We start from the raw sequence: 14,381 nt of genomic DNA, 5'->3' as shown, positions 1-14,381 counted from the left end.
AGAGAGAGCCAGAACACCAAAGGAAAGGTTTTACGCACAAAGATCTCTTTACCCTCTAAAAGTACTCAGCAAACCATATCCCGAGAGGTATGAGCCAAGGGCCTTTTCACAATACGATGGCAGGAAGGGAAGTGCAGTTGAGCATGTGAGCAAATTTATTGATACCCTTGGCCCTTACGCGGCAGATGAAGACTTATGTCTGCGGGAGTTTTCAAAGTCATTGTGTGACTGGGCATACACCTAGTACATTGGCTTAAAACTAGGATCGATCCCAACTTGGGATGACATGGTGGATGTATTTTGCACTAAGTACTTCCACAGAGAGGAAATGGTAACTCTCGTAACCCTGCAAGCGACCAAGCAAAGGAATGGCGAGAATTTGATGGAATACATCAAGCGGTTCAGGGACATAGCACTTGATTGCTATGACCACTGTGAATAAAGGACCTTAGTAGAAATGTGCATGGCCAACATGATTCAGGAATTCAGAGCTGTCTTGGAAAATCTAGAAATTTCCCAGTTCGCACAGCTATTGTAGAAAGCTAGAAAGACGGCTCAGTCTGTAAAACCCAGTTCAGACAAAAGAAACGCCTCGCAGGCTATGGCAATGTCCACTGGAGAGCGGAGAAGGAAAACAGAGGGGAGGGAGTATGATACGCCCCCACTCTTACCATGTACTCCCAAGGAGCTGGATGTGTTGCTAGACAAATGGATAGCGGACGGGATCTTTAAACCCAACTAGGTTTCCAGAGAGCCCATGGAGGAAGAAAGGAGAGATCCTCGCTTCTGCCGCCTGCACAACTATGTATAACATCCCACCGCAGAATGCTGGGCGCTTCGCAGAGCATATTCACATGCATTAAAAGATAGGGAAAGAAAATATGACTCATAATTTTTAACTTGAATTTAACAATATGATACTTTTTTTTTGTAGGGAACTTAAGTAATAATAAGGAACCTAATTTCAAAAACCTTATCCAAAGGGATTAGCCCAAAATTTTAAAAGAATCAAGCCTCCCATCCATTTATTGTTAATTTTTTTTTCAAGCCATATTTAAAATTTTTGACTTGCCTTGTCAATACCATTATGCAATTTCTTAAAGAGTTAAAAGGATGGGACGAAAATTTTGATATTTTTCAATTTTTTTTAGAATGAAACTGAAACTTTAAAAATTTGTGGTACCAGAAAAAAAAAAAATAAAAATAAAGCTAACAAAAATTGGGCCCCGAGTCATTTGCAATTTTGCATTACAAAGCCCCTCCAACTCTAACATGCCGACAAGCTGTTAAGCTAGGAATGAGACAAGCTGCAAAATTCACATGAAAACTCTAGAATGTGGAATAATAATTAGTTGGGCTTCTTCTTTTTTGGGTTACATTTGGGAATGGAAGAGCTGAGGTCTTGTTGGAAGACCAGGACATGCAATTAGGCTTGGGCCCAATTTTTTGGTAGAGAGACAAATACATAAATTTCGTTCTTGTATTTTCAATTTGAAGAGATGGGAGATGGGACAATTTTTCTCTTTGTGACAAATCAACTGAACCTCTCCCCTTATGCACAAAGAAAAAACAAAAACAAAAACAAAAAGAAAGAGGAAAGAGGAAAGAAGAACCACCTCTCCCACCTAAAAAAGAACACAAAAGAACAAGAAAAGTGTTACATCTAAAAAAATTTTACAACAAAATTTAGATGGTAAATTGTTATTACTTATTACTTTTAATTTTGAACCCACCATTGAAATTATTTTTTTGTCCAACAATAATAATTGGTAACAACTTACCACTTATAATTTGTTGTAAAAATATTGTGAAAATGTTATAGATAAAATTTCTTGTAGAAACAAACCCAAGCATTGAGATATATATATATATATATATATATTTCTACAAACAGAGTCTTAATTAATTGATTAGTATATAGTTATCTACTATAAACTATTGGAGTATTTATAATGATGACCTTTTTTTTTTTTTTTTGGGAACAACTTTAACAAGACAACTTAAACTAAAAAAATAATGCAATTGATACTTGATTTGAGATTAATTTGGTATTTAGACACTCATTTGGACGATGATGAACACCACAAAATTATTCAATTGGGGTGATGGTTGCAAAATTTTGTAATTTAGAGTGCATATTATAAATATGCCATAATTTAGAGTGGATAATTACAGTTAACTATTATACATATATATACAAGTTTAGATTTGGTGCAATAGCAAATTAGCAAATACAGTACATTTGTCTTTCAAGGTCTAAGATTACAAGTTAAAAATTTCATTTTTAATCTCAGCCCTTGTATCATAAATTTTTTTTTACCTACTTTTTACTTTTTTTAACTTTTTTCTCTCACATCAAAGGTACAAGTCAGCTAATGTAATAAATAATAACCCTCGCTTGTTCAAAAAAAAAAAAAAAAAATCCTATATTCGTATACCTTTTGTAGAGTGGGTTCAATACCTATGATTAGTCCCCTTAAATATATATTTGTAATGAAAAGAAATAATTAAAACAAATTTTAATAATTGGTATTTTGGGATGACTCTTCCAACTATAGCACACCAAATTGCCAAATGTCTTGTGACTTAATGATATGGGCCAATCTCCCTATGAAGTGAAAATTTTATTTTCATGTATTTTTTAGGTAGGTAGATAGTAGAGAAGGGAGATGTGGGGTTCAAATCACGTGACTGAAGCACTGCAAATAATGTCATTATCATTGGGCTATCACCTGACCTCCATGAAATGAACTAAGTTCATAGACAAACACACAGAGAAAAGAAAATAGGAATAATTGAGTGATACCTTCGTCTAGGCTCATTGCTCAGACATACACGACAAAACTTCATAATTGGAAGTTATAACCTTAGAATTTCAAACATATTAGTAAACAATAAAACATACCCCTAATATATAAAAACATCATAACTGTATTCTATTAGTAATACAAACTTTCAGCCCTCATAAGAAATTCTTGCTAACTCACAGGGGGAAGCATATCCTCAAAGCTCCCATTGCTTTATCTGCTAAATTTAGAGCGCAACAATTTGCATACAGTGGTTATTGATGCTATAAAGTATAAATAATAACACTTTCAAATGTATATCTGAATGTGATTCCTCTCACTCTCTCTCTCTCTTTCACTTCCATTTAAATGAGCGATGTACTTCCAATAAAAGTAGCTATATGTCACCTAATCCCTGCCTATAACTCTTCAAGCCGAGTATAACAAGGACTAATCCAAGATAATCAAAATTGAAAGCAGAAGCCAAGAGTTGAAACTTGTGATTGTTCCATGGAGGAAATCTAAACCAAAATTCAGTAAGGAAACTTCTCCTTGCAATGGCTTTCTCATGGCTGAATGTGTCAAATGAGAACTTTCCATGGTACCTACCAAATCCACTTCCACCAACTCCTCCAAATGGGAGGGTATCAGCTGCATACTACACATAGCCAAATGCAAGCCTTTAGACTGAGAATTTAGAAGCTATAAGCATTGAGGACTATTATACTGTTTTTTGGGCTTTGTAATGAAGTGCAGTTTAATATTCACTCATTGAGTACAGATTAGACAGTTTTGTTTACTTGAGACAATTGACTTATTGATAACATACCTGAATAATTGTATCGTTGAATGTCACGCTTCCAGATGATGTTTCAGAAATCATCCTTCTTTGGAGTGTTTTATTTTTGGTGAAGCAATATATAGCCAGTGCTTTAGGCTTTGAATTTATGAATTGTATACTGTCTTCAATCTTCTCTAGCTGTCATACCAAGAAAAGAATCACTATAAATGTGCAACATGCCTTACTGAGTACTCAGCTTTCTTGAGCTACCACCACAATCATATATACTCTGCCCATTAAGGCCAGTAAAGAAACCTATTAAATAATACATAATTTCTGCATGTGTGTCTTACTGTAATTATTGGAAGCAATGGACCAAAGATCTCATCTGTCATAATTTCTGCTTGGAGAGGAGGATCCACCAAGATTGTTGGCTCAATGAACCTGAATGGAGATCAATAACAAGCATATTAAAACTAATACTTGTGAAACATACAAATTAAAGAACAAGACAAGCTGTCAAAGAAAATTGTCCTAGTGATAAAAAGGGGGTTAAGAACAGAAGCTCGACTTTCTCTTATATACCAAGCATTTGTCTCTTTTCAAATCCTTAAAATATCATAATGGAATAATTTAATATAGGGATTAATCCCATATAAAAACCAATTTATTGAATATGAACACTATGAATTCATATATAACCAAAACTTCTTTAACAAAAAAGAAAAAGGGAGGGGGTTTTAAAGAGAGAAAGAGAGAGGGAAAGAGAGCTGAAACCATAAGGTCCATATTCACAAAAGAGATTAAATAATGTCATTTACAAGTTATCTTCATCCACAGAACCACCATAAACAGTAGAGGCATCAACATGTGGATCCTTAAGAAGATTCTTAAGTCGTAAGAGATGTTGTTTATTTATTATCCTTGCAATGCTGTGTGATTCTTTTGGATTTTCTCCAAACATTTCCTTGATCATGCTCTTCATCAACTCCACCTGAAATAGAGTATCATTATTTCAAAATGTTGTTGCATTACAAACAAACAAACAAAAAACTTAAAAACTCATATAAGATTCGGCATAAACTACTACTTTCATACCACAGTGCGTGTAAATTTCTTTTCAACAAGGATGTAGTCTATAGCTATGCATGCTTGACCAGCACAGCAACCATATTTCCCATAAACAATTCGCTTTACCGCCACCTTGTGATTAGACAGCACAAAAGAACTCAACTTAGCATATTGTCATAACATAGACCAGAAATGCATAAGTGTGTAGGCCAATTTTGTGACTATAAAATATATTAGTGTAATACACTAGGCCAAACTTACCTTTATGTCCCAAGAACTAGAAAGGGAATCAAGAACAGCAGGGCATTTTCCACCCAACTCTAGAGTAATAGGTGTTAGATGCTTCACAGCTGCAGACATGACAATCCTTCCAACACGTGCACTTCCTAAGCATTAACATTAAGATTGAATTACTTAATCTTTTAAAACCAATGGTTAGAATAGATTAGGTGAATAAAATTCATTATTGCATATCAGTCTAAGCTTTTGGAACAAGTGTGTGTTGGTCATAATGTTAGAGCGAGTGATCATAAGTTTGAACCATGTTTTCACTTTACTTCTCATTTAAAAAATTAAAAGTTTCACATGTTAGGCGGGCCTCACATATTAAGAGTGATTTTGGGTCCATGTGCGAGGGGGAGTGTTAGAAAAATGAGAGACTAATTTTACCTGTAAAGAAGATCTTGTCCCATCTCTGCTGTAGGAGTTGTTCACCTACAGATGGTCCACCTTGGATAACCTTGACAGCTTTGTTGTCTAAGTAAGTGGAAAGTGCAGTTGCTAGAAGAGAAGCACTAGCAGGAGCCAATTCAGAGGGCTTTAGAACTACTGTATTTCCAGCTGCTAATGCCCCTATCATTGGTTCCAAGGACAGCCCTATATTTTGTAACAAAATGACAACAATTTAATCATTATTAAGGATATGAGAGAAGAAAAATGAAGCAAACTGTAATTATTTTTTTTCCTAGTTATGTTACAATATTAGTTTAATGATTGAATTCACCATTTACTAATTGTTTAAGTTTTTGGGGGCAATCAATGATTTATCATGATATCAAAAACTATGATCTTGAGTTTGAACTCTGTCTCCACTCTACCTCCCATTTAAAAAAATTAAAAACTCCTTGTGCTAGGCCTCACTTATTAAGGGGAGTTTGGGCCAAACGTAAGGAAAAGTGTTAGAATAATTATTAAATAACTAAATTCAACATTTCTTAATATTTTAAACTTTTGAAACAATCAATAATAATTTATCATATTCTAAAAAGAATAATAATTTACTTACCAAAGGGAAAATTCCAAGATGAAATAATGAGTACAAGGCCAAGAGGCTCAGGAACAATTTCTGCACTAGTGAGCAAAGCAATTCGCGGCAGTTTAGCCTATAAACCATACATTAACGAGAATTGTTAGTATATGTTGTCAAAAAAAAAATAAAAAAAAATTCTTGAATATTATTAGCACGTGACTAAACCGACATGGTGGTTTATGTATAAAATTTAACTTCTTTGCTTACTAGAAAGCAGGAAAATTTTTTATTTTTATTTTTATACAAGATAGAATTTCTACTCTAACATAATTTAAGTGTATATGTGTGTGAAGCTCTCTCATAGAAACTTGAATCCCGGTCCTTACCCCCCATGCCTCACAAGCATTTATACTTGTGAAGTGACTACCGCATCACGAGTGCGTGGTGGTAACAGGAAAATTTTAAAAGGTTCTACAAACTTTTTTTTTCCCATGCAGAATCCCAATAAAATATTATTACACCAACTTTTTTTTTATTAAATTACACTTTGATCCCTTAAAGTTAGATTGTCTTCATTTTGGTCCACTGAGTTTGATTAAGTTTTCAAAATAATCAATATTTCATCTATTTTCATGACTAATTTAGCCATTAAGTGTCAACAAAACAACATTATTTCTCTTTTAAAAATTATAAAAAAAAAAAAAAAAAAAAAAAATTTACCCTCTCTCCCTTAATGGCCATAGGAGTCATGGAAATAGACATTAGGACCAAATGAAATCAAACTTGATAGACTAAAATGAAAAATCTCAAACTTAAGAGACCAAAATGAAAAAAAAAAAAAAATCCAAAATTCTAGAGTCAAAAATATAATTTAGTCTTTTTTGGGGGGTTTATTGTTATGAAATATACAAATAATTCGTTTCTTTCTTCCTTTTCTCTATTATTATTATTATTATTTGTTGGGATCACAATTTAACTCCCTACAACCACTCTAAAAACAGGTCTGCGTGGTGTGATGTCAAATTCAATAAAAGATTTGAGTGTGTTTTCCTCATCACCAATTGATTTTGAGGTGGAATGGCACAACTCACGGTCCGACAAATGGTATCAGAGCCAAGGTCATGGGTTTGAATCACGGGAGTGTCATGGTCCGACATTATTATTATTAATGCCATGTAAAGTCTAGTAGTTGAGCTTACCTTTCTTCCTGACATCCATTCGCTCAAAGATTCCAATGCCAAATTCAGTGTCTTAATCAAGGTTCCTATCTGCAAACAAGGAGAATTTATGTATAACAAAAGTAAGAGATCAAACTCTCAATCTCTCCTACATCTTAAAAATGAATCCAATAGTCTTTACCACTACTTAAGTCCTTGTAAAAATATGTTCACAAATTCCTCATGATTGTGATTATTCTTTAAGCTCTTTTCAAATTCTATTCATGTTCCTTTTCCCTTGTGAGGGTAGTGAATAATTAAACAAATTTCTTGTAATTTTGGCTAAGAACAGTTGTGCAATATTACTTTTTTTTTTTATATAAACTTGTGCAATATTACTTCTAATCCCATTTTATGTGATAAATAATATTAGACCCTACCAAATGAAGGTGATGAATTTGTGTGTTCAAATCCTATTGGATATATGTGTAATTTATCTAGGAATTTTTTTTATTAAGGAAAAAAAAAAAACCCTATCCTAGAAACAAGACAGCCACAAAAACATGCACTCAAACAAGTTAGTAACCTCTCAAACAGGTTATTATGATTACTAAAATAAATAAATAAAAGTTATTATGACTTATTTTTTAGAGGGTAATCCATATATATGTGTACATTTATAAAATTAAAAAATGGAACAAGATATATAGTTTGTATACCTCATCTCTAAAAGTCTCAACCTGATGCTTTCCCAAGTCTTGCTTAAGAGCATTAAGGATATCACCCTCTTTTTCCTTTAGCAGAGTAAGCAACCCTTTGAGCTGTGACTTTCTCCAAGATGCTTCTTTAGTCTTTCCTTGACTGTAATACTCTCTCATCTCCCCCAGATCTCTTTCGAAGTCTCTCAAATTCTCCATAGCTTAGAGTAGAAAAAAAAAATGGCACTATACTCTTCATCCACAGCAGCTTATTTCAACTAGTCTTCTTTATTTGCTGACTAGTTGGGTTCATAAATTAAAGCTTCTCCTCATGCAGTCTACGTTACAAGTCTACAGTAAATATATGGGGTCAAGAGAGGATTAAGTGTCAGCTTCAACGGTCCACCTTTCAAAACAGATGAACATTTATTATTGATTTTTGTACAATCTTATTTAATTATTTTTATGGGACAGTATGACTTATTAGTTTATTATCAAGTAATAGAATTCATCCTTTAACAAAAAAAAAAAGTAATAGAATTGTCAATGGCCTTGTAGCTAGTAGCACCCGGGTTTTTTTGGTAATTTCTTACTCAGGGGTTCTATCCCCGCACATACCTAGCCAAAAAAAAAGTAATAGAATTCATCCATGTGTCCTAAAATGTAGTATGACCATATGGCTTCTCTATTTATTTTTACGGGAATCATATGGCTTATTAGCTTATTGACCGGTGTATTTCTTTAATGTGTGTATAGTTATAAGACTACAGTTAGCTAAAATATGGGCAGTTTGATTGGCCTCTCTAGGTTGTTTTGTTTTATTTGACTCTGTCCTATCGATTTTTTGTAATATATTAGCTCTTGAGAAAGTTAAGATTTTGGTTTCTTGTCCGTAGTTTCTGGTTCCTTTGTTAATAAATTTGTTGATTATCAAAAAAAAGTTATAAGACCACAAGTTGAATTTAATTAGAAAAACTAAAGTTTAGCATCTAATTAATGATTATACAGTACCTAAAATCTAAATTTTACCTTATTTAGAAAAGGGTTATGTTAATGAAAACCTTTAGGGCAATTATTAATAAATTAATTTAGGAAAGTTTTATTATCACTTTTTTGGAAAATTGAAAAAGCTATCAAAATATTAATTTTTTTTTCTCTTTTTCCATAAAAATTTTTCTAAAATGATTCATTAGCAAATGTCCTTAGAGCATTCATTAACATTTCCCTTTAAAAAATAGTAGCATATTCAATTTGCTAGCATTTTTTTATGGGAAACGTTAAAAAATGGTTCACTAATATTTTTTACAAAAATACAAAAAAAGTCCACCAACACCACCGAAACCACTAGATCTGTAACCCACCCACCACCACCAGATCTGTCTCACTCCCTCTCTTCTATCTCAAATTCTCTCTCTCATATTAGCCATGGCCGAAGCCTTGAGTATTCACTGGTAGTTGTATTTGGGGTGGTGGAATACTATTGTTTTTATGCTATAACTTTGAAATCAAAGTACTTATTAATATGAAACAAAAGAAAACAAAAACGTATAACCACAAACTTGCCAAAACTGTGTGCCTTTTGTATTCCATGAGATTATGTAAGATGCTCAATTAGGGAGTTCATTCATGATATATGGGGTCCGTTTGGATTGAACTTATTGTTGCTGAAACTGAAAACTGAAAACTGAAACTGAAAACACTGTAGCAAAATAATTTTTAAATGTGTAAATAGTGTCGTGGGACTCGTGAACAATATATGAACAGTACGTGAACAGTGCATGAACAGTGTTTTTTGTCCCCTGCACAATGATTTTACTGTTCACGTGCAGAGAAAAAAAAAAAAAAAAAAAACATTAAAACGCAGAACTGAAATGCAACTTTCAACCCTCCCCAAACGCTCACATGGTAGTTTAGGTGTGAGTTGGAAAGGGCAACTGAAATGTACTTTTCTTTTTGATAAGCAACTGAAAGCCAAAGTACTTTCTTATTGAAAAATTATGAACTTTACTTGCATAATCTTATTTTATTGGAAAGAAAACCATGGCATTGTTGGAATTTTTTCTTCTTTTGGTGGAAATTGTTCATATGGAGATTTATGTTCTGATTTTTTAACAATTGCAATATATGTAGTCTCAAACAATGTTATTTATACTAATACATTGTTTTTTAGGGGAAAGTGGGTGACAGCAACAAATTATTTCATATAGAAATATAAGGGATTAATTAAGACTTAGATTGATAAAAGAGGGATTGTTTGTGGGTTTTTTCAAGATTGATAAATGGGGGAATTAAGGATTTTTCTCACTCAACACAGTAGAGGATAAAGGGGATGTTTGTTGTTCTTGGTGTTTATTTTTTGTTGGTAAGAAAAATCTTTTTTATTTTTTTCTTCATAATCTGATGATGGATATCTTGCCATTATCTAAATACTTGATATCAGGCACTCTATAGTATGTATTCATTCTTTATGTTTGATGCACCGGTATTGATCTTGGTTATCCTAGAATTCTGCCTGAACTTTGTAGCTCCCAAATCATTTACCTATAAATTACACAATGAGACAGAGTTGCATTGTTAGTGTTTTTTTTAATGTTACCATTAGAGATATATTGAAATAGAGATTCATATCAAGGGCAATCATTTATTAAGTACTTTCAACTAGATTGGATTAGTAATTAGGATTATTATAGCACACCTTTGTGTGTGTGTGTGTGTGTGTGTGTTGGACCATTAGAAAAAACCATATTGATTGATGCTCCTAACAAATTGTGTACAAAAAAATTATTGTAATCACCAAAGGTTAGAATTTTTACCCAAGAATCTCCTGATGTCCCTAGGCTTCTGAATTTTTGTAATTAATGACAGAAGCTTAAATGTATCTTTAACTAAAATAGGAAAAAAAATATTTGTTTTTTTGATGGGACTAAAATAAGAAATTTTGATAAACAAGATTGTACAACATAGAAAGTGATGTGATATTCATTTTTTGAAAGCCATGGATTGGAACCCCCCGGGTGCTGAACATCACCCGTTAACAAAAGCCTTTATGATAAACAAGATTGTACAATATGGAAAGTGATGTGATAGTCAATTATGAAGGCAATGAAACCCACCAACCCATAAATGGTGTTACGGTGTTACCAACTCCTGACCAACCTCATTAATTTAAGGGGGATAGCTCTTGTGGATTTCCAAAGAGTTTTTTTTTTTCTTTTTTTTTTCTTTCCTTCTCCCTTGTGTGTTTGTTTCTTAAAAAAAAAAAAAAAAAAAAACTTCTAAAGTCACATGCAAAAAGTCAATTTTTATATGGTTTTTGTTAACAATGCCCTAATTGTAATGTTAAATTGCATTTAATGCTTTATTAAATAATGTTTTTATACATTTTTAAAAAGTCAAATTACATACAAATTTCAAAAAAAAGGACACACAAACATAATAAATCTATGCATATAAACCAATAAATCATTAACAAGTGTATTTTTTTTTTCTTATATTAAAACTCATAGGAGAACATTTATTAATTTTTTTTTATATTAGATAACTTGCTTGTATTAGCATAAAGTATCACATTAATTGTACTTCGAGTGAACTTAATAATTATCTCACTTTTCATTCTCAAAAAAAAAAAAAAAAAATTATCTCACTTTTTAAAGGTATAATTGTATTTTTATCAACTACAAATAAGCATTTTGCCAAATCCTTTATAGTTTAACTAATATCTCTTAGTGTTTTCAACTGAAATATCTAGAGTTCAAATCTTCCCACCTTTTAAATTATTTAAAAAAAAAAACTACAAATAAGTTTTTTAAGGAAGAGATCAATATATCTTTTTAGTCCTTTTTTATTGAGAAAATTCAATGAACTTTCTCTTGAATTTATGAACGATTCAACCTCAAATTCACATGCATTAAAACATAGAGAAAGAAAATGACTCATAATTTTTAACTTGAATTTAATAATATGATACTTTTTTTTTTTTTTTGTAGGGAACTTAAGTAATAATAAGGAACCTAATTTCAAAACTTTATCCAAAGGGAGAATTGGATTAGCCCAAAATTTTAAAAGAATCAAGCCTCCCATCCATTTGTTGTTAAATTTTTTTTCAAGCCGCATTTTAACTTTTTAACTTGCCATGTCAATACTATATCTTCCATTTATGCAATTTCTTAAAGACTTAGAAGGATGGGACGAAAATTTTGATGTTTTTCAAATTTTTTTAGAATGAAACTGCAACTTTTAAAATTTGGGGTACCCCCAAAAAAAAAAAAAAAAAAAAAAGAAAGAAAGAGAAATTCCACCTAATTGTGACTCTTTCATTTTTAAATTTAATCCCATCTTAAATTTATATTCTGAGATTAAAGTTAAAGCTAACAAAAAATTGGGCCATGAGTCATTTGCATTACAGGCCCCTCCAACTCTAAAATGACGACAAGGTGTTAAGCTAGGGATGAGACAAGCTGCAAAATTCACATGAAAAGTCTAGAATGTGGAATAATAAAGATCTGAGGTCTTGTGCTTATCAAAAAAACAGATATGAGGTCTAGTGGGAAGACCAGGACATGCAATTTGGCTTGGGCCCAATCTTTTGGTAGAGAGTCAAACACATAATTAATTTCGTTCTTGTATTTTCACTTTGAATATGGGAGATGGGACAATTTTTCTCTTTGTGACAAATCAACTGAACCTCTCCCCTTATCCACCAAAAAAAAGAAAAAGAAAGAAAGAAGGTAAAAAAAAAAAAAAAAAAAAAGGAAAAAAAAAAAAAAGAGGAAAGTAGAACCTCTCCCTCCTAAAAAAGAACACAAAAGAACAAGAAAAATGCTATATCTAAAAAAAATTTGCAACAAATTTTAGGTAATAAGTTGTTATTACTTACTACTTTTAATTTTGAATCCACCATTGAAATTGTTTTTTTGTCCAGTAATTACAGCCGGTAACAACTCATCACTTATAATTTGTTGTAAAAATATTGTAAAAATGTTATAGATAAAATTTTTTGTAGAAACAAACACAAACATTGACTATATATGTGTGTATATATACACATACATACATATTTATTTATTTATTGTGCTAAAGTGAGTGTCCTTTTTTTTTTTTTTTTTTATTGAGAGTTTCAACCTATGACATCCACTCCTAATAATAGCTCTTTATCATTAGACCAAGACACTAATTAGTTTTTTATGTAAGCGGAGATTGAATTCCAAATCTTTTATACAACCATCAAAAACTTTACTAATTGAGCTGACTAAAACTCATATTAAAGTCGGTGTCTAAAAGTATGGGTATCTAACTATTTTTCCAAATATATGTAATCCCCATCTCATATGCACTAAATAATTACTAAAAGAGAGTTGAAATTTTTTTTAGATAATTAAACAACGAGAGAGGGACGCGGTTCAAACCACAGACATAAAATAATTAAATAAGATGCTTCTCTTCAATTTCTCTTTTGTCTTTTTAAGCTTCTTTTATTACTTTGATTTTTTTTTTTTTTTTTTGGTATTTATTAGTGTTCAGTACAGTTGAAAATTTTGGTCAAAAAAACACGTCCTGAAATCAATGTCCATTATATGGGGACTTGTCAATTCACTATTTGGCCTACATCTTAAGTGGTCGCACATTCTTGATCGGTCCATTTAATTAATAAATGGTACAATCAAATTTAAAAAATTCACATGGCATGTTATCACGCACGGTATGTGGATCAAAATGATCTGCATTAGAGCATTCACATCAGTTCATGCAAAAAATTTTTGTCTATTTTTAGTATAAAAATCTATTTCTTCTATTTTACATATTCATTTTTCAGAACACCACACATCAGATTATCTATTTTACATTACATTTAATTAAAATATTAATTTTTCTTAATTTTATTTAATTGTTTTTCTTTTTTCACATATAACATGTTAACAACCATCATCCACTCTTTTCCTTCAATATCGAGATATGTAAAATAATAATAAATAACTAAATGCAAAATTAATAATATTGGTGTAAATTTACACAGTAATTGTTGCAAATTTGTAAATAATTTACACAATTATACACATACTGATGTTGGTCATTTTTAGACAAAATTGTGTAACTTTTATACCTTTCTTCTATTATACATGGACGGATGGACATATAAATGCCCTAAGCTAGGTATATATGGAACATTCTATATTGAAAATCAAATGACATATATTAGTGACGGAACTACTCAAGGGCTGAGGGGGCCAATGCCCCTCCCCCCCCAACCTTTGAAAAAAAATATATGCTAGTGTGTATATTAACAAAAAGAATTTAATTCTAGTTCTAAAATTTATATACTTGGCCCCCCTCCCCAAAAAATTTACAAATTGACCCAAGAAATTCAACAAATAGATAACAAGAAAAATCTTTGGACAATTCATAAATCCAATCTAAGCAAAAACAATAACAACAAATCAATTACAAATCCTAGCAAAAAAAATCACAAAAACCCAATAACATTTACCCAATTTCTCCCTCTCACTTGAGAGCTCTATAACCCTCTCAAATGACTCCACCCTCATAGCCATAGAGACAACTCTATGCCATATATTGATCGCTCCATCCACACATTAATTTGACTTTGAAAATATTAAGACGTGCCAATTGACTTTCAAAACT

The 14,381-nt window shown here is 31.7% G+C and overlaps 1 protein-coding gene across 1 annotated transcript; it reads right to left on the bottom strand.

Moving 5' to 3' along the window:
• Nucleotides 1–2,888: 2,888 nt before the first annotated feature.
• On the bottom strand, nt 2,889–8,063 carry LOC126717499 (aldehyde dehydrogenase family 3 member F1-like). Its single transcript, XM_050419273.1, has 10 exons — nt 7,764–8,063; nt 7,087–7,155; nt 5,924–6,020; nt 5,308–5,514; nt 4,900–5,024; nt 4,666–4,770; nt 4,389–4,561; nt 3,921–4,011; nt 3,616–3,765; nt 2,889–3,444 (listed from the first exon to the last, which is right to left on the bottom strand). Exons 1-10 carry the CDS (start codon nt 7,959–7,961, stop codon nt 3,184–3,186), a joined length of 1,476 nt encoding a protein of 491 aa, XP_050275230.1. The 5' UTR covers nt 7,962–8,063; the 3' UTR covers nt 2,889–3,183.
• Between the last annotated feature and the right edge of the window lie 6,318 nt (nt 8,064–14,381).

Source organism: Quercus robur, chromosome 1, assembly GCF_932294415.1.
Source record: "Quercus robur chromosome 1, dhQueRobu3.1, whole genome shotgun sequence".
NCBI classification, from domain to species: domain Eukaryota; kingdom Viridiplantae; phylum Streptophyta; class Magnoliopsida; order Fagales; family Fagaceae; genus Quercus; species Quercus robur.
Note: the sequence above shows the minus strand (reverse complement) of the source record. Positions and strands in the feature narration are given on the sequence as shown.